The sequence below is a fragment of the Marmota flaviventris genome, chromosome 7 (genome assembly GCF_047511675.1).
Source record: "Marmota flaviventris isolate mMarFla1 chromosome 7, mMarFla1.hap1, whole genome shotgun sequence".
Classification (NCBI taxonomy): domain Eukaryota; kingdom Metazoa; phylum Chordata; class Mammalia; order Rodentia; family Sciuridae; genus Marmota; species Marmota flaviventris.
In genome coordinates, this window is record NC_092504.1 from 2,177,909 (window position 1) to 2,202,464 (window position 24,556).

Consider the following 24,556-nt stretch of genomic DNA (forward strand, 5'->3'; position numbering starts at 1 on the left):
TGGGGAAAATTGTACACTTGTATATTGCTGGTGGGACTGCAAATTGGTTCAGCCAATTTGGAAAGCTGTATGGAGATTCCTTGGAAAGCTGGGAATGGAACCACCATTTGACCCAGCTATTCCCCTTCTTGGACTATACCCAAAAGACCTAAAAAGAGCATACAACAGGGACACAGCTACATCCCCATGTTCATAGCAGCACAATTCACAATAGCTAGACTGTGGAACCAACCCAGATGCCCTTCAATAGATGAATGGATAAAAAAATGTGGCATTTATACACAATGGAATATTACTCAGCACTAAAAAATAACAAAATCATGCCATTTACAGGGAAATGGATGGCATTAGAGCAGATTATGCTAAATGCAGAATGTCTTCTTTGATGCCGCAGTCTGGCTGCAGCAAAATAACCGGGGGGGGGGGGGGGGGGGGGGGGGTGACGAGCAACTTGTGTACATTGATACAGCAGGAGTGGGAGCCATTTATTGTAGGACAGGAGGGGTATATATACATTCCACACAGCGTATCTTAATTAACATAAACTAGATACAACAGTCAACCAATAAAAAATCTCCACACTTAATGGCTCGCTAGCGTTACTTCACAAACCACTCCCTCTGACAAAATGTCAGGCGCCATCCAGACTTGTTTACAGACCTTAACATTAACCACTCCCTCTGACAAAATGCCAGGCGCCATCCAGACTTGTTTACAGACCTTAACACTTTGATATAAGGGGGGCGACTCAAAACAGAGCAGGGAGGAAGAGCACAAGAAGATTACCATTAAATAGGGATGAGAGGTGCGTGGGAATGGGAGAGAGACGGGGAATTGCACGGAAGATGATAGGAGCCCCTCATGGTTATGCAAAATTACATATAAAATGGTGTGAGGGAGAAGAAAAAAGAGAGAAATGTGTCACAGTAGATTGGGTAGAAAGAGGTGATGGGAGGGGAGGGGAGGGGAGGGGAGGGGGGATAAGAAGGGAAGCACAATACAATAGACACTAGTATGGCCCTATGTATAAACGTGGCTGTATAACCAATGTGATCCTGCAATCTATACATGTGGAAAAATAAAATTATGTACCCCATTTGAATCAAATGTATGATATGTCAAGATCATTGTAATGTTTTGAGCAACTAATAAAAAAATTTTAAAAAAGAAGAGCATAGTTACTATTTGTTTAAGCTAACTTTAGATTATTGATATTTTGGATTTTTATATTTAATTGTCTACAGGATTTTTTGTTTGTTTTTGATTTCTGTCTTTCCTAGAATCCCTCATTTTTTAAATTAATTAATCTTTAGTTTTTTAATTTGTTTTAAATAGTTATACATAACAGTAGAATGCATTTATGTACTTTGATATATCATACATAGATGGGATATAATTTCTTCTCATTTTTTTTTGTTAAATCTTTTTTTCATAGCTTCTGTCCCTAACATCAGTGATTTTATTTCAGAATGCCAATCGGTTTAATAAATCATATTAAACCAAAAAAAAAAAAAAAAAAAAGAGTGTGCTTGGGGAACACAAGGACTGAGCCAGGGGAAGCTGAAATATTAACTATCACAACAAATGCCCCAGTCATTGACACTGGAGAAAGGGGATCTAGGTGGCACAGACACAGAAAAGCTATAATTATAATCAGAAATAGCCAGGCATGGTAGCACATGCCTATAATCCCAGTGGCTGGGGAGGCTGAGACAGTAGGATCACAAGTTCAAAGCCAGCCTCAGCACAAGCAAGATGCTAAGCAATTCAGTGAAACCCTATCTCTAAATAAAATACAAAATAGGGCTGGGGATGTGGCTCAGTGGTTGAATGCCCCTGATTTCAATCCCCAGAACCAAAAAAAAAAAAAAAAACAATAGGGGCTGGGGATGTGGCTTGAGTGGTAGCGTGCTCGCCTGGCATGCGTGCGGCCCGGGTTCGATCCTCAGCACCACATACCAACAAAGATGTTGTGTCCGCCGAAAACTAAAAAATAAATATTAAAAAATTCTCTATCTTTCCCCCTCTCTCTCTCACTCTCTCTTTAAAAAAAAAATTATATATATATATATAAAATAAGAAATAGAAAAAAATATAAAAGGTATACATTAAGTTGTTAACATGGGTTAAAAATAAAGAGAAAGCTCAATGAGCAAGAAAATGCCTGAATTAACAATGTAAGAGCACTTTCACAATTTTACATAAAATTATGCAGGTTTGCATACAAGCATATAAACATTTTTCAGGCAAATGTGTGATTATATATTTCAGGGTTCTTGTTTTCAGTATTAGGGATTGAAACCCAGGGCCTCCTGCTTGTTAGGCAGGTGCTCTACTACTGAGCTAAATTCCCAGTCCTGAACTTCTTTCTGTATGTTAAAAAGTTTTTTTTTCTATATCATAAACAAAAAAGGACCTCTCCTAAAAAATACCGAGGAATGTATTTACAATATATATAATGAAATTGTAAAATTCTTCATGCATTTTTCTTGTAGAAAACTCTTAATAAATCAGTAAAGGCTGAATTCCCTTATCAGCCCATCTATGGCATTCCTTGTAAGATGAGCAGAACACTTTACCCTGCCTTCCAGGAGCTCAATATGCACCAAGAGCTAGGGCATCACACAAATAAGTAACTACTGTACAGTGTTCTAAAAACTGCTGCCCATCAATCAAATGCATAACTGTTTCCTTCCAATATGGTATTCTGGAAAGAATAAGTTGGGTAAGAAAGAAAGGGTAAGTTGGGGCTGGGATTGGGGCTCAGCGGTAGAGCATTCGCCTAGTGTGTGGGAGGCCCGGGGTTCAATCCTCAGCACCACATAAAAATAAATAAATAAAGATTTATTAAAAAGAAAGGGTAAGTAGAGGATGGAGAGAAAGGCATGTGTTTGAAAGTTCCAGTCACATTTGGTCAAATGTGAATGGAACACCAAGAAAGCTGGAAAACAGTGGCAGTACACTAAAGGCAAGGCAAGGAACAGTTCAGGAGGCTATTGTAAAAATCCACAAGAAAGAAGGGCTTGAATGAGGGCAGTGGGAACTGAAATCTAATACCTTACAGGGTTTGATAATTGACTGGATGTGAGGATTTTTAAAAATATTTTATTTTTTAATTGTAGTCGAACACAATACCTTTATTTATTTATTTGTTTTATTGTTTATTTATTTATGTGTATGTGGTGCTGAGGATCGAACCCAGGGCCTCGCACATGCAGGCAAACGCTCTATTGCTGAGCCACAACCCAGCCCTGGATGTGAGAATTTTATAATCATTTGACAGATGCAAAAATAATACAAAATGTTCATCCATATATTCCCAATTAGAATGAATATAATAATCACAATAGATCTTTGAGTTTCATTTCCATCCCTGAAATTGCAAAATATTTCCACTGGGTGGTAGGACTAAAGATAAGTTTTGTTTAATGAATTGGATTTAACAAATACTGAGCTAAAGTTTTGGCTCAGTTGGTAGAGTGCTTGCCAACATTTGTGAGGCCCCAGGTTCGATTCTCAGCACCACTATAAGTAAATAAATAAAGGTCAATCAACAACTAAAACAATTTTTAAAAAATACTTATGGGTCTTGAATTTTTTATTAATTTGTAATGTTTGCATAAACCCAATTCTGAATATAGGCAAAAGTATATGAATTAAGATAAAAGGCTAAGTTACAATCACACAGGATCCAACAATTCAGTGGTTTAAAGAATAAAACTAAGTCTCTCTCTCTCTTTCACATTCTGAGGTGAAAGTTCTCAGTTATTAGTGTAGCTATTTCATGAAATAGAGGCCTGAGTCCTTCTGAAGCCAGAATTAAAAGAGGCAGTCAAGTATAGATACGTAAATCAGGTCAGATCAGATCAAGGAGTCCAATTTGAGTGAGTCCAGGAAGTTGGAAACCTCCCCCTGAAGGACTAAAATGCCTTCAGAGCCATTCCTCCACCCTTATAAAGATAACCTGCCCCTGCTCCAACCGACTGCTAAGGTAACCTGTCCCAGGAATTGTCCCTCCCTATAGAGAGTTATAAAAGTTGTTAATTAATGTGTCCTGGGCTGCGCCATTTGGACTCCCCCCACCCAACACCATCCCCCATCTGCTTCTCACCTTTTGGCCATCCTTCTGAGCATTTCCGGGCCTAGTAGGCAGGAAGGAGAGAAATAAGGGGAAGAGAACAGGAGAACAAAGGAAGCCTAAGACATATAAAAGAAGGCAGAACACTCTCACTTCTTGGGATACCAGGATACCAGCTATGGCCCCCTTCTCCCTCATGGGAGAAGTCTATTTACCCCTTTTTAAATAAACCCTGCTTGGGGCTGGGGTTGTGGCTCAGTTGTAGAGCACTTGCCTAGCATGCGTGAGGCGGAGTTTGATCACTGACACCACATAAAAAATAAATAAACAAATAAATAAAATAAAGGTATCGTGTCCATGTACAACTAAAAAATATACATTAATAAACCCTGCTTTATATGCTTGCCTTGGCATCCTTCTCTAATGTTATCTTCACCGTGTGAGGGAGCAGAATGTGTCACCAATAACTGGTAATATCACTACATAATTCCATAATTCTCTAGGACTGTATTATCTTTAGGTCAATCCTGGAAATGGCACACACTACTTGAGCTCCCACGCTCATACCCTGCTGCCAAGCCCCTAGTCACTTGGTTACACTTAGCAGCAACCAGAATGCTATGGAGGGGCAGCTGTGCGCCTCAGAAAGGAAGAACAGAATTCCAATGCAGAGGATAAGTAATCTCTGCCAAAATGATCTTTGGGACAATATAAAATGCCCGAGATTAGGAAGTGGTTGCCATAAAAGTCAGGATAATGATTACCTTTTAGCAAGAATAGGGTTTTAATAGATTCTGAGGTTTTGGCAATATAAGTAGTAGTTACTCGGATGTTCTTATTAATTCATTAAGCTGTACTTTAAGTTTCTGTGTGTCTAATATTTTTTTATGGTGAAAATCTTAAACAATCTATGCTTGCTTCAAGACGATATAATAGTCCAGTGTGGGTCTTGAGACACCTCAGTCAGTCAAACAGATTAGAAAATTAGACTTCAAAGTGACATGTACCACAGGCTTAATGCTGTTTGGTTTTTATTTAAAAAGTATTTATAATAGTAAAATTTGTAGTTTACTTTCATTAATTTCTGAGTTCAATTTTGATATTTATGTGGTATGAAATGGACTCATGGAAATAAAATATTGACTTATAATATGTATCTTATAAGAAATAGAATATAACAGCTCAACATGTGACAGGAATCCAGAAATCAATGAAATCTAGGTCCAGCATCACTCACCAATAATCCACCAGCAATCCAACTTTAATTCAGATTCTTCTAAGAAGAAAACAGGTGGGGATGTGGGATAGAAAGACCTAAGGTGGCTTCACAACCCCTGCCTCTTAGTGTTCTTGTCCTTGTGTAAGTCCCAGCCCTTGAGTATGAATGGGACTTATTAACTAGTTTTTTAACAAAGGACATAGCAAGGTGACATGATTTACGTGGTCATGTTACAGAAAACTGTAATGTCAGTCTTGCTAGGGAGACTTTCCTGCTGGTTCTGAAAACAGCAAGCCGCCTATTGTATGCTGCCTGTGGAGAAGACCACATGAAAAGGACCTGAGGGCAGCTTCCAGCCAAGAACCTGGGAGAAACCCCAATCTTCGAACTTGAAAGCCTACAAGGAAATTAATTGTGCCAATAATCATGTGGCTTAGGAGAGAATGTTTTCTCACCCAAGTCTCAGATGAGACCCCCATCCCTGGCTGATACCTACAATGCAGCCCTGCAGTAGACCCAGCTAAGCCATGCCTGGGCTCCTGACCCACAGAAACTGTCCAACGACAAATATGTTTTAGCTAGTAAGTTTTTAGTAACTTAGCAATAATACAAAATATTTTTTTAATATATATATATATATATATATATATATATATTTTAGTTTTCAGCGGACACAACATCTTTGTTTGTATGTGGTGCTGAGGATCGAACCTGGGCCGTACGCATGCCAGGCGAGCGCGCTACTGCTTGAGCCACATCCCCAGCCCAATACAAAATATTACATAATACAAAATCCTTATGAAAACTCCACTGTTTTTCCAGATCCAAGAATACCTGGCAGATCCCAGTGGCTCAGGAGGCTGAGGCAGGAGGATGGTGAGTTCAAAGCCAGCCTCAGCAAAAGCAAGGCAGTAAGAAACTCAACGAGACCCTGTCTCTGAATTAAATACAAAATAGAGTTAGAGATGTGGCTCGGTGGTCGCGTGCCCCTGGGTTCAATCCCTAGTACCAAAAAAAAAAAAAAGATACCTGGCAGAAAAACAATATCTTTTTTCATTACCTTCTCAATAACCTTCAAGGCTGACTACAATCAATTTTTTGATTATGCTATCAGAGGCATTTCATTATTCTTATCAGTTCTTGAAGAGAAGGGAATTTCCACTTCTGCCAAATATACAACAGTTTCTTTTTTTCTTTTAAAGAGAGAGTGAGAACGAGAGAGAGAGAGAGAATTTTTTTTAATATTTATTTTTCAGTTTTTGGCGGACACAACATCTTTGTTTGTATGTGGTGCTGAGAATCAAACCCGGGCCACACGCCCTACCACTTGAGCCACATCCCCAGCCCAGCAGTTTCTGATTTTTCCCCACAGTACCTGGCATTGAACCTAGAGGGGTCTATCACTGAGCTACATTCTTAGTTCTTTCTATTTTTTATTTTAAGACAGGGTCTAAGTTGCCCAGGCTTGTCTGGAACCTGCAATTTTCTTGCCTCAGCCTCCAGAGTAGCTGGAATCACATACATACACTACTGTATCCGATAACCTATTATTTTTTAAAATATGTGGAAAAATAAATAAGCTTATAAGAATTTCTGGGTATGGACTATGTACCTGGAAAATAATAGTATTTTAGGGGAAGTAAAGGGGAATAAGATAAAACAGTATTCACAGTTTAAATAATTATCTTTAATATCCCTTTTATTTGGATACATTGGTCAAACATTCTCACTTGTTTATTTATTAGTGATTTCTATTGTAAGGCACACAAGCAACAGATGTTAGAATGTGAACAGATCGGAATGTTAAGTGCTAATGAATCTTCAAGAAATTGTTTATAACAGCACTTGTGCTGATATTTGGAAATCCTCTCAATTATTTTATTTCAATCTAATAACTTAATAATATCTCACTTACAATACACAATAGGAAAAGAAAGAAACTACAAATCATTAGCCCAGACCTGCAAAGTTAGAATGAAGTCTGCTTTGCAAATGAACTCTGATGTCACAAACAGTTTAGCCATACTTGTGAGCATACGTCACTGTTTTTATGATTATAGTACACATCACAAACATATATATAAACCCACTGGTCTTTGTCACCTAGAGTTAATACATTTTCATGGAAGTAAAATACACTGCTCTTATGTACCACCCACAATAGCAAAAACTGTACAGGTTCAGTGACCTGACAGCCAACCAAGAGGCACTGAGAAAGAGCCCAGCTCCACCCACCCACCCCACCACCCACCCCCAGTACTGGGGATTGAGTCAAGGAAGGGCTTTGCGCCCACTAGGCTAGTGCTCAAACACTAAGCTACATCACCAGAAAAAGTCAGTCTCTCTCTTTTAATTTTTATATATTTATTTTTTAGTTTTAGGTGGGCACAATATCTTAATTTTTTATTTTTATGTGGTGCTAAGGATGGAACCCAGTGCCCCATGCATGTTAGGTGAGCGCTCTGCCACTGAGCCACAACCCCAGCCCAAAGCCAATCTTTTTTGAAGGCACTTAAATACCTGATCCAGACTGAAGGAACTTTTTTGACAGAAATCCCTGGAACAAGGAATACAGTGTTAAACATTTAAACAAGGGTTAAGGGACTGTAAAATTCAGCAAGCAGAATTTCAACATTGAATGGGAATAAAAAGGGTGAATTTTTTTGTAGGCATAGAACTTCCCTACAAAATATAAAGTTCCAGGGGATAATTTTGCTACATTCATTCCACCACTTTCAGTTCTTCTACTCTTGAGAATAATTAGCATTCAACATAATAAAGATAGAAAGGCTCGTAAAAAAATTACTCACTCTTTGTACTCTCTCCCCAGTTCTTAGAATCCACTAAATCACCTGAATGCAGAGCACACATAATCTTCTGAGCAATAGAGGACAGTGGTATCTTAGAGAGATCAAAGCCTACACAGGTCTCACAATTTTCCATTTTCAAAAAGACCTAAATGTAAGGTTAACAAGATAAATATCGACATGTTAATTCTGAGACTTCATAATAATAAAGACCAGTTACTTGAAAAATGTATAAACTGAGACTTTCATTTTAAAAGTACATCAATAACCACAGAATACAGGTTTCATAATACACATAGTAAAAAGAAAACAATAACTAGAGGTTTAATTAGGGGATAACAGAAAGCAGAAAAAGAGCTAATTATGAAGTTAACCAATTATGAAGCAAAAAACCTACTCAAACATGCCTATTACTCACCTTCAACTATACAAAGCTGAAAACAGGTAAAAGTTTAAGTAGGAACAATACAGATCAAGCATCTGGTCACACATCTAAATTATCTGGCACTAATTTAAACAGTACTGTTTAACAGTATAGGAAAAACAGAATAGTAAAAAATAAAAAGCAAAGAAATCACCTAAGTGAGAAGCTGATAGCTAAATATACACAAAATTCATTGCCAAAAAATTTTCAAGTGAATTAGTTTACTTAACAAAAATAATTTTTAATATAACAGATACAATATTTAATATAAACCTTTTTGTTCAATGGATTACAAAAATTAACGGGGCTTACTGGCTCTGAAGCATAATTATTTCCTGATAAAGCTAAAAACATTTATTAAAAACTACCTCCTGAAAATTTTTTTAAAAACCCACCTGATATGAATAATTTTTAATTGTCATTCCATATAACAAGTAGGTAGGTTTAGAATATTCTTAAAGGTAATCCATACAAAGTTCATAACATATTTAACAAAGACAATGTATAAACTGGGCTCTCAAGGGATAAACTACTCAAAATTATTTTATACTAATTTTAAAATAATTTCTAATTGTCCAAATACTACACTAATATCCCATATTAAATATATTCCATCACTGAAGTATTTTCACTCCTAAGAAATTCAAATGTTCATCCTAAACCCTTTTAGCAAACACTTTTATATAATTCTGAAATTTTAATTTTAAATTTCATTTGAAAGCTATTTATGACATGTTAGTAAGTCATACTAAAGTCAAAGCATTATTGAGATCTTGTCTTGCAGAAATGTTGGCCCCCCAGAACACACTGCCTGAAGTGAAAATGGCCAGTGGGGTCCTGACACTCTTGGTATAAGTAGGAATGTTCAATCTCAGTCTACAATAGGAATTAGGAGAAAATAGAGTTTAAGTGGCAGAATTTTACTTCAGTCAACTATAAGGGGATTTAGCTATTTCATTTATAGTAGTCCTTTCTTACTCATGGGTGATATATTCCAAACCCCAGTGCATTAATGAAACAGTATTAACTCTATACATCTGATAAATGACAAGGTTATCAACTTACTAACAGGCAGGTAGCATATACAACACAGATATGCTGAGAAAAGGAATGATTCAAGAACAAAGTGGGATGGTTTGAGATTCCATCACACTACAGACTGGGAAGCAACTTAAAACTATTTCCTAAATCAATCTCAAAATGTTTTGATATGTGGATGCTGACACATAATGGGCGTTGGGGGAAATAGTACATTGGAGTAGACAATGGGGAAGGAAGGGAAGGGTGGGGGGATGGGAATAGGTAAGTCAGTAGAATGAAATCAGACAGAACTTTCCTATGTTCATATTTCACATGAGCAGTGAAACTCATCACGTACAACTACAGGAATGGGAACCTAATAAGTTATACTCCACATATGTATGTTAAAAAATACTCTACTAACATGTATATCTAAAAAGAGCAAATAAAAATATTTTAACAACTTACTATTTCCATTTAATGTCTTTTTATCACAGTTGACCTCCAGTAAATAAAACCTTGGAAAGCAAAACTCAAAAAGGAAGCATTGGTGTGTTAAGGTCTATAGATTTAAAAATGTCAGTTCAAAGTTCTATACATTTTTAAAAATACTTAACACCTTCTATTTAAAAAAAATAGTAAAAGAAAAACTATTAAAAAATATTTGCATTACTATAAGTAAACATTTACCAGTATTAAGTGTCATCTAGCAAATAAAGTACTGGTACTTCGAACAATTATAAAAAAAAAAATTAATAAGGTTGAATAACTCTTATCTGAACTGCCTGGGACCAAGAGTACTTCAGATTTTAGAATATTTGCATATGTATGATGAGATATCTTAGGGAAGGAAATCAAGTCTAAACATGAAATTTGCTTTTTTCATATATAGTTTATATGCATATAATTTTACACAATTAGTGCACTTGTGTTGTGTAACATGAGGTCAAATGGGAAATTTTCCACTTATAGTGTCATGCCTGCACACTGAAATCAGATTTTGAATTTTCCAATTAGGGATGTTCAACCTCTATAACACTTGGATCCATTAAATGAAATAGTCCATTGATCTCAAATTTCAAAACATCATCATGTTTATTAGATATAGTCTCCTATTACAAAAAACATTAAAACAGATGTAAAGATTCAGTTTTTAGTAATTTTCAATTTTTAAAACTAACATCCTTAATCTTTGATTGGTTTTCTAGATTCTCCACAACATCTTTCAGGTAGTCTCCATCTTTTAAAAAATATACATATAATTCTCTTTCCATTTGATGCAATTTATTAGTTGCCAAAATTTTTCTTTTTGTCTTCACATCAGCAAGAATATCAGTAAGGAGATGATTTAGCTTATTCAGTTGGGATTCAACTTGATGAAACTGTTCTGTTAATTCCTAAAAAAGGAAAATAAAAATGCTATTAATTCAGCAACTTTACTCCTAACACAAATTATAATTTATAAGACAAAATGATAACTTTTTAAAATAACTTCCCATAATTTCAGCAATATAAGCCATGATTAAAAATCTATACTAGGTTTATGGATTCCACATAAAATTTATTGCAACTACTGATAATTTTAAGTGATTCAAAGCAAACTCTTTTATGTGTAAACTTGATATATAAACTGTTCTGTGTATTCCTATATTCAAAGATATTAATGAATACCTGCCATGTGAAAAGCACTGTTTCAGAGACTATGGATACAAGAATAAACAAAATCTTTCTCACCGAGTTTAAATTCTGCTTAATCAATCAAACTCTATTTTATCCTAATCTCTGGTTACTCTACACACAGGTACAGAGAAAGACTTGAAATGAAGACCAATAAAAAAGAATTAATAAACATCTCCATTTTTCTTTCATTGTCTTACAGGACAAAATTGCATACAACATTCAACAAAAACCATCCTGACTTATTTTTCCTGCTCAAGAAGATTAATACGGACTCTTCTCACTATTTAATAAATTCAATTTCTTCATGTCTTAGCACTTCAAACATTCTACTAACAAATTTTCATAGCTTTCTAACCAAACATTCTATTCTTATAAATTTTAGCCAGTATCACCAGAGGTTTTCCAACTACCTCAACATTCCACAGTTTCTCAGCATGGTCCACAAGCATCAAAATCACCAGGGTGCTTATTATGAATATATGAATTCCTATACCTCACTTCAGAATATTACTCGATCTCTGCAATAGGGCCAGGAGTACACATTTTGTTAGGTTCCATGATGATTCCAAAGTACAAGTTTTACAGAGCAGTACTACTTCTTCTTTTTTAGTTGTTGATAGACCTTTATTTTCTTTCTTTATATGTGGTGCTGAGAATCAAACCCAGTGCCTCACACATGCCAGGCAAGTGTGCTACCACTGAGCCCCAGCCCCAGCCCCAACCAGAGCAGTACTACATTTCCTAAAAATTTTGCCATGTTTGTTCTACATCTAGTAGTCGCCTCTGAGGAAAAATGTGATTAATGTAGTATACTGAGAAACAATCTCACCTTTAATTAAATACTAAAGATCTTACAGTTGATAAAATACTCCTACAGATATGAAAAAATGTTCAGCTTCATTTTAACAATAAAACTCTAACTGAAAAAACTGTTATATGACATTTTATATCATATTGAGCTAGGGAAAAACATTAATAATACATCATGATAAATTATAATAAAACTATCCAATTTTAGGGATTCTAGGATGCATTTTTTTGTGTCTCAACACATCTAAAATCAAGACACTTCTTATAATCAAGAACATCATATGACTGTTTCTGGACAAATCCTTTCAAGAATGCTTTCACACCAACATTCTTGATATATAGTGTGAAAAAAATACATGCCACTTTGAATTAAAAACAATTTAGAAGAAGTTGAATGTGAAGTTTTAGAAGTACTCTATAATCATTTTAATTGGCTTATTTTTTCCTTTTAATGCATATTTAACAGTGAAATAATACAAAAATAAGTAAAGCTATGTCCACAACACCTAAAAGATGCTAGTAAATATGAAAAAATGAAATTTTTCAAAAACAAAGCATCATGTCAGTTTAACTGGAAGTTTTTTTCTTAGCAATTCATAAAATGATAGTATACCATTGGGCAATGGTGCCTAGGGATACTAAATAGGGATACTGCTGACATTAGAAATAAGTGCTATTCCCCAAGAAAAGAAATATGGTAGCATCATCAAAGAAAAAAAAAAAAAAAGAAAATGTGTATATCTCAAAAACTCCAATGACCACACTTCCAAGAATTTATCCAAGTGAAAAATATCCAACATCAAAAAGCTAAATACACAAAGGATGTAGATATGTAGATGATGCTGATGAAGAACAAACCCAAAACAAAAAACAACAACAACAAAAAAACAACTATCAAAATATCCAAAAATATCCAAAATGGGGAATGGTTTCTGAAATTGTGGCACAGTAATTAAAATAAAGTATTGTAATATTAGAAACTGATATTTAGAAAGTGAAAATGTTTATTTCAAAATGCTAAGAAAAAGAGAATAATAAAATCTATAAAAGAGAACCATAAACTTTCAAAGAAGGATGGCACAGAATATTAGTATCAGAAAAAAGAACTAGAACAGAATGTTATTATGTAATGCTTTGATTTACCAAAACTTAAATCCACTAGGGTAATTATTCACCAAAATTTAAAACCTTGGACATAACTTATAAAAATTGACTCAAAATAAATAAAAATTGATGTACCTACCAAGAGAAAATGTCAAATCTATCATAATAATGGCAATTTTTACACATTTCTCTAACAGAGCAACAAGACAAAATCAGTAATGGGAAATAGTCTTAAAAAACCAATCAGACAGCACTTCACACCCATTACTGTAGCTGCTATTAAAAAAAAAAACAGTTCAGAACTGTTAGTGCATATAGTATCAAACAACAGACATGAAGGCAGAAAATATGGAGAAATTAAGAAACTTTATGCATTACATGTACATGGACAATAGTACAGTTGCTGTGGCAAACAGGCAATTCCTCAAAAAATTAAATATTAGAATTACCATAATCCAGCAGTATATACTCCTAGGTATATATCCCAAAGAAATGAAAACAGGAACTCAAAACAGATACCAGTACACCAACATGTAAGGCCACATTTTTCACAACATTGAAAAAGGTGGTAACACAAATGCCATGAACAGATGAATAAATAAAGCAATGTATGTGCACACACACACACAATGAATTATTCAGTCTTAAAAAGGAAATTCTAACACATGCTACAACATGGATGAACCTTGAAAACATTATGTTAATGAAATAAGTCAATCACAAAAAGATAAAATATATGATTTCACTTATATGAGGAATCTAGAATACGCAAACTCCTGGAGACAAAAAGTAGAATAGTGATTGTTAGGAGTTGAGCAGAGAAGAAATGGGGAGCTACTGACCAATTTGTAGTTTCTGAGAGGGATGATGAAAAATTTCTAGAAATATACAGTACTCATGACTGCATAACCATGTGAATGTACTTAATGCCACTGAACTGTTCACTTAAATATGGTTAAAACTGCAAATGTGGGCTGAGGTTGTAGCTCAGCAGTAGAGCACTTGACTAGCATGTGTGAGGCCCTGGGTTCGATCCTTAGCACCACATAAAAATAAGTAAATAAAATAAAGGTATTGTGTTTATCTACAACTAAAAATATTTTTTAAAAAACTGCAAATTTTTTGTTTTATATGTTTTATCACAATTAAAAAAAATTATTATTGCTGTGGGTATATATGTGACTGCATGACCAATGTAATTCTTCAACCTGTACACTCAGAAAAATGAGAAATTATATCCCATCTGATTCAAATGTAAAAAATCAATTAATTAATTAATTAAAAATAAATTTAAAAAAAAAAAAAACCTCAAAAACCCTAATCATAGGCCTTTCTGTTTCAAAGGAAAGGTAGGCTAGCTTTTCAGATCAATCCTCTCACAGGAAACAATATAAAAAGCTCAGGGCTGGGGGTATTCCTTGGTGGCAGAGAGCTTACCTAGCATTAACAAGGTCCTGTTGTTTGATTCCCAGAATAGCCAAAAAAATAAAATAAAAAGATCAATGAGGGGCTGGGGTTGTGGCTCAGTAGTAGAGCGCTTGTCTAGCACATACAAGGTGCTGGGTTCAATCCTCAGCACCACATAAAAATAAATAAATAACATAAAGGTATTGTGTCCAACTAGAACTAAAAAAATATTTTAAAAAAAAGATGAATGAGGGGCTGGGGTTGTGACTCAGTGGTAGAGTGCTCGCCTAGCATGCACAAGGCACCGGGTTCAATCCTCACCTCCATATAAATGTAAAATAAAGATATTGTGTCCACCTAAAGCTTAAGAATAAATATTTAAAAAAATGAATGAATTTTTTTTTAAATCAAACTAAACAAAAGCTTCCTAAAAGCAATAAAAAGTCCACGGTCCCCAGAAGGTAGAGAGTCAAACAGAAGACTCTCTATAATAAGCTGAGGACCCAAAGGACACCTAAAGATTAGACTGGCCCAGAAGTAAAACTCTTGCTTAGAATTATAGTTCAACAGGAATCACCTAGCTCCTCCAATGACTCTAGGTTTGCTATAAATTTTCAGTTCAGAACTGTTAGTGCATACAGTATCAAACAAAATAGACATGAAGGCAAAAGCATTTAAGGAGTATTTCATAATAAAAGGCTCTATTCACTGGGAGATAATAAAAATCTTCAGTTTCATTAATAATAAAAATTTCGGGCTGGGGCTATGGCTCAGTGGAGCACACTTGCCTGGAATGTATGAGGCACTGGGTTCGATTCTCAGCACCACATACAAATAAATAAAATAAAGGTCTAAAAAAATAAATAAATAAAAATTTCATCCTTGAAACTGATATGGCATTTAAATAAATAAAATGTCTTAATGTAAGATGATGGAACAATTTGGTTATTCATAGGAGAAAAAAGTAAATAAAAACAAAATGAGAATTCTACCTCATTGGTATATAAAAACAAACTTAAAGGGACTACAATTATAATATTAAGAACAAACTTTAACAAAACACACAGAACAGGGCTGGGGTTGTGGCTCTGCGCTAGAGCACGTGCTTAGCATGTTGAGGCACTGGGTTCAATTCTCAGCATCACATATAAATAAATAAAATAAAGGTTCTTTGACAAAAGAGAGAGAGAGAGAGAACAAAGATATTAGAAAAGGCACACCAAAAAGAATAATGAGATAAAAATTAAAATCCTTAATCCCAGCAACTCAGGAGGTTAAGGCAGGAGAATCACAAGTTTGAGACCAGCCTCAACAACTTAGCAAAACCTTGTCTCAAAAAAAATATAAATAAAAGGGTCTGGGGATGTAGCTCTGTGGCATCCCTCGGTTCAATCCCCAGTACAAAAAAAAAAAAAAGCCTCAAAGAGGAAAAAACAGAAGAAGAGTGAAAAAGACAAGTCACAAATATATTTCACACATGATTAACAAAGACACTGAAACATACAAAGAACTCCTACAAATGATTTAAGGACTTAAAAAATGGGCAAAAGACATGAATAAGCAATTGTCAAAAAAGGTGAATGATCACTAAAGAAGTGAAGGGAGGCTAATAATTGGAGAAATACAAATTACAACCCAAAATGAACATTGTTTTTCCCCATGGGACTGGCAGAAATTTTTAAGTCAACACTATGTGATGAAAAGGATACAAGTAAATAGTACCTCTTGAGATACTGCTGGTGCGATATGATATAACCACTTTAGAAAACAATTTGATTTACAGGATAAACACTCCTAATCTAAAAAATCCCAAAAGTGAAACATTTTAAGTGCCATGTCAGGGCTCAAAAAGTTTTTGTTTAGATTTTCAGAATAGAGATACTCAACTAGTAAATTATATGTAAATATTCCAACATCCAAAAAACTCTGAAATCGGGCTGGGGTTGTAGTTCAGCGGTAGAGCGCTCACCTTGCACATGCGGGACCCTGGGGTTCAATCCTCAGCACCACATAAAAATAAATAAGTGAAATAAGGGTATTGTGTCCAACCAAAAAATAAATATTAAAAAAAAAATAAAAATGAGTTTAAAAAAAACCAAAAACCTGAAATCTGAAATATGTCTGGACTCAAGAATTTCAGATAAGGAACACTCAACTTTGTACTTATTAAACTGAACATGTGCATATCCTGTAATCCAGTAATTCCACTTATATTAGTGTGTATGCATGTGTATACCAGAGGCTCTTTTAAAAGTACAACTATGAAACATGCAGTTTAGGACTATTCACAGCAGTGTAATTTAAAGTAGCAGAAACTGGAAATAAGCTAAACATCAACATAACAGATAACTGTGGAATTTCATATAAAATAATATTAATTAGATAAAAAGGAAAATAGCTTTATATATATTTATATAGATGAATCTCAAAAACAATGTTAAGAAACGCCAAGGGGCTGGGGATGTGGCTCAAGCGGTAGAGCGCTCGCCTGGCATGCGTGCGGCCGGGTTCGATCCTCAGCACCACATACAAACAAAGATGTTGTGTCTGCCGAAAACTAAAAAATAAATATTAAAATTCTCTCTCTCTCTTTCTAAAAAAAAGAAACAACGCCAAGTTGTTAAATACATATGTACCAGGCATATAAAGTCCCAAAACATATAAATCTGAATATACAGCCTAGGAAAATACACATGTAATAAAACTATAAACAGAAGCATGGGAATCATAAAAAAAAAAAAAAAATATTAAGTGCAGTAGTTACTCCTCAAAAAAGAGAGGGCAATTCAATCAGAAGAACATATATCTGTAAGTGTACACAGAGGACTTAAAAGATAGTGGGCAATCCTCGATTTGCTAATGTAAATTTAAAAATATAGATCTTGATTTTAATTTTTTTCTAACATTTAACATTTGTAGTGTCTGAAAAAAATCTATAAATTTTTATATTCTGTGCATAGTAATTAAAACTATTTGAGCCAGGTGTGGTGGTATATGCCTGTAATCCCAGTGGCACAGGAGGCTGAGGCAAGAAGATCACAAGTTTGAGGCCAGCTTCAGCAACTCAGTGAATAAAAACAGGACTGGAGATGAAGATCAGTGGTAAAATGCCCCTGGCTTCAATTCCCAGTTACCCGCCCCCAACCCACACACATACAAAAAAGCTACATGAATAAAAATCCAGAGAGATAAAAAAATGAATTTTATATTAGGGCAATGGGATAGGGGTGATATATCCTTATAATATTTTATTTACTATCTCTTATAATGCTTTCCCCCTGGGGTGCTCTACCACTGAGCTTCATTTCCAGCCTTATATTTTTACTGAGACAGCATCTTACTAAGTTACCTAGGCTGCCCCTGAATTGGCCATCCTCCTGCCTCAGCCTCCCAAGTATCTGGGTTTACAGGTGTGTATTACCAACACATTAAGGCAAATACCCACCTGATCACTAAGTAAAAGCTGATTTCCTCCTTGATACAAAACATCACAAAGCACGTCAACATTATTATTCAGTTTGGACAGAAATAAAAAATGTTCTTGAGCAGTTATTGCCAACTGATCTTGTACTAGAGAAACATCCTGTTTCAATTTCTCAGCTGCTTCCTCCAGGTTTCCATGGGTTATAAACAATTCTCTTTTTTTATTTTCTCCCTCTAAAAGTTGATAAAGCCTAAAATGTAAAAATGAAAATTACAGCAGAAGATTCTTAAGTTAGCATAGTTCTCAAAATTATAATTCATTACATTAGGACATTTGCAGAATAGCTGAGTAAAAACTAAATAATATTAACTTGTGAGCTAAAAATCAAGCAACTAAAATCATTCAACTCTTATACCATTCCAGTACAGAAGCTTATATTCTAACTATTGCATCTGAAGTCTGTTTTTCCATCTTCCAAGTTTTAAAGATAAAATTTGTCTGAACTTTAAATACTATTAACCCACTTCAAACAAACTATGCTTTAGTGATACATTTCTTTCACAGAAAACATCTATGATGCAGTAGCATCAGCAGTGAATTTTGAAACAGAAGACCTAGGTCTGAGTTCTTTATTATATGAGACTCAGAGCAAATCAATCTCTGAGATTTAACTTCTGTATCTCAATACCTATTTTTCAGGATTGCAATGGGATTAAGAGAAAAAAACTAAAAATGTAAATAATGTTAAAATGCAAAAAATAAAGGACTACAAACAACAAGCTTACTACTTCAATTTGTATTTGGTTGATAAATTAAAATCTGATGAGCACTGAGACCACTTTAACACTTACAACATTGATAGCAGAAAAATCCATCATTCTATAGGGCAAATTAAAAAATCTGAGGCAATACCTTCCACACATATCTGACAAAAAGGATCTGCTCTTTCTCTTAAAAATAAATGCATGTTGGGGCTGAGGATATAACTCAGTTGGTAGAGTGCTTGCCTTGCATGCAGAAGGCCCTGGGTTCAATCCTCAGCACCACCAAAATAAATAAATAAATAAATTTGATGTTAGGGTCCAGTTTCATTTTTAAAAATAAATAAATAAATTGTGTGTGTTTTTAAGTTCTATTGGACTTTTAAAAACTGGCTGAAGTCCAAGGCTGCCAATTATGATCCTGTGGGATATAACAATTTTAAGAGGCATTATTCACGTAGATCATGACATCGATGACTCCCCAAAATTGTACAATAAAGTAGTGCTAAGTTCTATTCATGTTCTTTTTTTGGTTGTTGTTGTCAATGGACCTTTATTTTATTTATTTATATGTGGTGCTGAGAATCGAATCCAGTGCCCCACACATGCTAGGAAAGCTCTCTACCACTGAGCCACAATCCAGCCCTCATGTCCCTTAATTTTATTAACAAGAAAACAGCTAGGGATATAGCTCAGTGGCAGCACTTGACCTAGCATGAGCAAGGCCCTGGGTTCAATCCAGGGCCTTGCATTAAAAGAGAAAAAAAAGATTAGATGATTTTACTTTAGTCCTGGAAAAAATTCAAGAGTAGAATCATCCAGAGTTTTGAAATACTACTGAATCCTCCAATTTCAGTATCCCAGTACTATCAACTGCTTAAATATACAGAAAATTCTCAATGATCCACCTGACCAGACACAGAAATAAAATCTTTTCCCCAACTCTACTGCCACCTTTTCCAAATGCTGTCAGTCCCCTGCCTAGCAATACCTATGATTCCAAGCTATATTTGAACTTCCTGCCCCAAATCCAAAATGAGGTATCTATAATGGTGCCTAAACAGGAGTCAAAACTTGTATCTTATTCATTCCTCCAATTCATCCAATTCAACTTTTTAGTTGCATTCAGATCTAACATGAATGGAAAGGGAGAAAAAAATAAATAAAACAGGGAAAAGAAGCCTGTAAAAAAAAGAAGAGAACAAAGGTCAAAAATAAAGTATAAACAATTTTTTAAACTTCTATAACTTTAGTTCAAACTCTCTCAAGACTTCCCCAAAAACAACAAAAAAATTACTTAGGAAGAAACCAAATGCACATACCTATGAGTAGAATAATCCTTGGTATCAATGGTATTCCTTGGATTTATCTGCTGAAAGACTGATGGATCTGTTAACATTTCTAATCGCTGGTAGAGCATCATGTTACTTTGAGTAAGTTCTTGAACCAGGTTTTCAAGTTGACGATACGTGTCCCAATGTTTCCTTAATTCAAGGTCATATGATAACTGTACAAGTTCAAATGATGCCTTTTGTTTTATCAACTGGTTTAAAACTAACTCTTGTCTTGCTGTGTAATAATCTTGTTTAGCAATCTGCAGATCAAAATCTCCCTTTACAACTGGCATATTCAATAACTGGGCATTCTCTTTTACCACAGCAGGCAAAGTTTTATCTTTTATATGAGTGATTTGTTCTTCAAGTTTCAGAATCTCACTGTTCAAGCTAGAAATTTTAGCATCCAAAGTTTCTTTGCCAATAGCCTACACACACACACCAAAAAAAAAAAAAAAAAAAAAAAAGCAATTACATTTAAAACTGTAGGTTTAAACAAAATAGTTTTTAAAGATTATTTTCACTTTCTATTTGAGGTGATAATAAGCTCAATGAATAGAAACTAATTTCCTATTAGTATAAGCCAAAATTACAGCTTAAAAAGGAAAAACATGGACTAAGGCCAACATGAATTACTAAACTTTAATGCTATTATATATACACATACACATGCGCGCGTGTGTATACACACACACACACACTCTCACTCATGACTACCAAAATAAGATAAGATCTCATCATGCTTGTTTTACTTAATCAAAAACATAATTACCACACTACTCACTGAATGCAAGTAGGTATTCTCAGCTAATTTTAGCACAGAACTCAATAATTTCTTTATTATGCCAAAGTTTGTCAGTTATAGTAACTCACCGTGTTAGTATTCAGATTCAGAAAAGTTACATTTTTACCCAACAATCTAGTGGTTACATTACTAAACAAGCTTCTCAAAACTACATATAGAAAGCTACAATATATCTATACATTCTCAACAAGGAAGCAGGAATTCAGTCCATAGAACCTGGAGCTCTGATTTCCTTACCATCATGCTCTGGTCAGAGCAAACAGGAGAATATCCAGAATTAAGACATTAATTAAGATATTAATTTCCCATCATAAAAAGGGAATTTGAGTTCAATCTATATCTGAATTAAACAAATTTCAGATTCACAATGCAAAACATTTTTTTTAAACTAGGTAATGTGGTTGGGATTATAATGATTATTTCTTCCCTCCTTTAATATGAGCTCTAATTGTGCAAAACACTGACATATATCACAAATAAGCATTAAACAGAGAAAATTAAAAATTATAATTTCTTTATATGCCCTTTCTGAAGTATTTTAATAGTAATATTAAATCCTGTATTCCTAACATTTATGATATGAATCCAGTTAGTTTACCTTGCTGGTTAGGTTATGAAGATTCTCCTCTGTCCATTTTATGCTCGACTTCATGCTCGAATTACTTGCTTTCAAGTTAATCAACTGATGTTGAGCACAGATATATGCTAGCTGCAGCCTGGCCATCTCTAGTCGTCTCTCCTCAAGGATTTCTTGATTATCACAAATAGATGGAGTGTGTATATCTAATAGTTGAAAATTTTCTTCATTTGAACTTTCAACTACTTCATGTATACCCTGAAAGAACTGCTTTTTGGTATACAAGGTTAATGCTGCTGTGCTTTGCTCTTCTTGGCTTAGATATTTTTCCAAGGAAAACTGAGATAAAAACACCATTGGATTTGTTCCTTGACCTAAATTAGAATGTCTAAAGAACATCATCAATTTAGTAACTCCATCAGTAAGGGCCTGAAGTTCATTACTGAGCTTAGTATTCACAGAACTTAGAATTCCTTGACTTTGCTTCAGCTTTTTAGTGGATTCTTCTTTTTTAGCATTCAACCTCAGAGATTTGTGACTACTTACTGAAGCCATCAACTGGTATTTATTACGTCGCTGCATTTTTAAGTTTTTTAATCTCTGAAGAGTTTGAACCTCATCCTCTAATTTCTCTAGCTCTTTGTCATCCAGTTTAGGTGTCTTCAAATCAGAAGTTTTACAGGTTTTAAGAACTTCATCCAATGCTGACCCTTCTAGGATGGGTTTGCCTGATTTTTGAAGAATGCTAAAAGCTTCCAATTCTTTTTCAGACAATACATTATGTTCATTCACATTCCCACAAAACCATTTCAAAAATGATTCATCTTCAGCATTTTCAAATAGCCAGTCAAAATCTTCTCCATTAAGAATATCAGCTTTGGGATAACCAATTTTTTTTAATGTCTCCACAAACTCATTCCCAGAACTCATGGTTTAACTACCCTAGTTTTATGTATTTGATATGGGTTTATGGTGCTCTATTTATAAAAAAATAAATCCAAGTAGAAACAAAACCAATTTTTACAGAAGGGGGAAAATATTTTTAGAATCTACTGTGATTCTTCCTAGGGGGGAAGAAAATAAATATTAGACCCCAAATAAGGCAAATGATTTTTTAAAAAATACAGATAAACAGCATATGGTATCTGGAAGCCAGTAAGCCAAAAGGTAGTAGCAGCTACAAGGTTTGATGAAGATAAAGTAAAACAAAAACAATTAGGGTATTTCTTAGAAAACGAAACCAGTAATGAAAACTTAATTAATAATAAAATCTATTTTTCCCCCAAGATAAAATGGTTTTATATAGTGATTTTTTAATCCAAAATGAGTGTATACAAACAAATCCAGCCACCATGTGGCTAAGTAGACTCTATTCCATGCACTCTCTATGGAAGAAAATTTAAAGAAAAAAAAGGCAATCTCTGGGGAGGAATCAACTATTTACCTCAATGAGTGAATAAGCATTCACCAAGCTGGCAAGAATGAATTTCCAGGTCTGATCAACCTAGTTCAGAGAACACCAGGCTTCAGGTTTTAGAACCCCTCTCAACTTGAAAAGTACTAAGGTACCCAGCAGTCAAGTAAGAACATTTCAGACATTTGTTGTTTCCAACAGACGCATCGCTGAATGATCCACCACGACTTAGCCAAGGGAGTGTCAGCAAGGTGGCAAGACCTGCGGATTAATGACCATGAAGTCTGAATACATTTGACTCTCTGCTCCCCAAATCTCTGGGGCTCCTTTTTTGTCTGTTTGCTTTTGGTGCAATCCATTTATGACACTTGTGTAGGTTATAAAACACACATGAACAAAAATCACCCAACGGGCCTTAAAAAGAAGCTCCACAAACTCCACAGGAGCCACCCTCTCCGCCCGGCGCGCCCTGGACCCTCCGCCACACCTCACCCTCCCAATCCTCATCCCGCCCCAGCCCTGTCACCCCCCAAGTCCTTCACCCCGCCCCACCGTCCCCAAGTCCCTCACCGGCACCGCTGACTCCAGGTCAGTTCCAGGTCCGTCCCCAGGTCCCTCATCCCGTCCCACTGCCCCCAGTCCCCTCACCGCGCTCCGCCGTCCCCAGGTCAGCCCCCAAGTTAACCCCCAGGTCCCTCACCACGCCCCGCCGTCCCCAGATCCCTCACCGCGCCCCGCCGCCCCAGCCCGGCTCCTAGGCCCAGGAACCGCTACTCGTGCGCGCGAACGAAGGGTCAGGGGGGCGCAGGCGCGTCTCGGGGTCGCGACTGCCCCAAAGCCTCGAGCCCGCCTTACCTCAGCGGCCGCCGGCGCCCACTAGGCTATGGCCTGCGCGCCTCGCGATGCCTCACGGGAGCGCCGGGAGGAGGAAGCCGGGAAGAGGGCGCGGAGCAGTCTGCGCAGATGTGGTGCCATAGTGGGCGGAGCCTGCGAGGCTTGGGGCGGAGCCGAGAGGGCCTCGCCCCGGACCCGGCGGCCCCTGTAAGGCAAGATGATTGGCTATGCTGCAGAAGGCCCGCCCCCACCCGTTCCGCCCCAGGGCCGCGTTGGGAGGCCCGCTGGGCCCTTAACTCCTTAGCCTCCGCCCGCGGCGCCCCCTGGCGAACCGTCCTCAGGTCCATTTTACCGCTTCTACGCTCCATACCCCGAATGCCGACCCTGTCACGTCACTTCTAGGGAACAGAAAGACTGGGCCCGACGGGCCCGCCGAGTCAGCCTGTGGCTCCCCTGCGGCGTAATCCGGCAGGACGCCAGAAATGAGGCTCGCCAGAGGACCCAGGCCCCGGTCCAGTCCGAACCGCGCCTGGCACGTTTGAAGGGCCAGCGAGTATTGTCTGAAGACTCCTTTACGATGACGTAATTTTGAAAAACACTAAACTCCCAAGCCCTCACCTAACATCTAATCAAAAGCTGACTTCCCCCACAATCCCATATCAGAACATCCAAAATATAACCCACATAAGCACGGAGTTGGGTGTCAAGGATGTACGGAGCTCAACGAGGACAGAACGCTCTTTCCGAAGCGGATGCCAGAAACTACACAGGCGGTCAAAGAAAGAATGCTGAAATAAACTGCTTGCTAAATTTGATGTGAATCTGGTGGATGCCCTACAGTGACACGGGACCTTCCAG

General features: G+C 36.2%; 2 protein-coding genes across 2 annotated transcripts in view; both read right to left on the reverse strand.

The window, feature by feature from the left end:
* LOC139706480 (DNA polymerase nu-like) overlaps nucleotides 1-8,287 on the reverse strand; it is a 63,166-nt gene extending 54,879 nt beyond the window's left edge. The window contains exon 1 of the mRNA XM_071614765.1: nucleotides 8,108-8,287. Within this exon, the coding sequence (XP_071470866.1) occupies nucleotides 8,108-8,240 (133 nt within the window). The 5' untranslated portion in view covers nucleotides 8,241-8,287. The remainder of the gene's footprint in view (nucleotides 1-8,107) is intronic.
* Nucleotides 8,288-10,619: 2,332 nt separating this feature from the next.
* Nucleotides 10,620-23,869, reverse strand: Haus3 (HAUS augmin like complex subunit 3). The gene is made up of 6 exons (XM_027940227.3): nucleotides 23,720-23,869; nucleotides 22,895-23,125; nucleotides 21,472-22,514; nucleotides 20,057-20,496; nucleotides 17,995-18,223; nucleotides 10,620-10,945 (listed from the first exon to the last, which is right to left on the reverse strand). The coding sequence occupies exons 3-6, from the start codon at nucleotides 22,378-22,380 to the stop codon at nucleotides 10,712-10,714; spliced, it is 1,812 nt and encodes a 603-aa protein (XP_027796028.3). The 5' UTR covers nucleotides 22,381-22,514; nucleotides 22,895-23,125; nucleotides 23,720-23,869; the 3' UTR covers nucleotides 10,620-10,711.
* Nucleotides 23,870-24,556: the final 687 nt, after the last annotated feature.

Coding starts and splice junctions, on each gene's coding strand:
- Haus3 (XM_027940227.3), bottom strand. CDS start 22,380: ATGAGTTCTGGGAATGAGTTTGTGGAGACATTAAAAAAAATTGGTTAT. Junction 20,497..21,471: donor TTCATAACCTAACCAGCAAG/GTAAACTAACTG, acceptor GTGTGTGTGTAG/GCTATTGGCAAAGAAACTTT. Junction 10,946..17,994: donor AGCTTTTACTTAGTGATCAG/GTGGGTATTTGC, acceptor TTCCTTTTTTAG/GAATTAACAGAACAGTTTCA.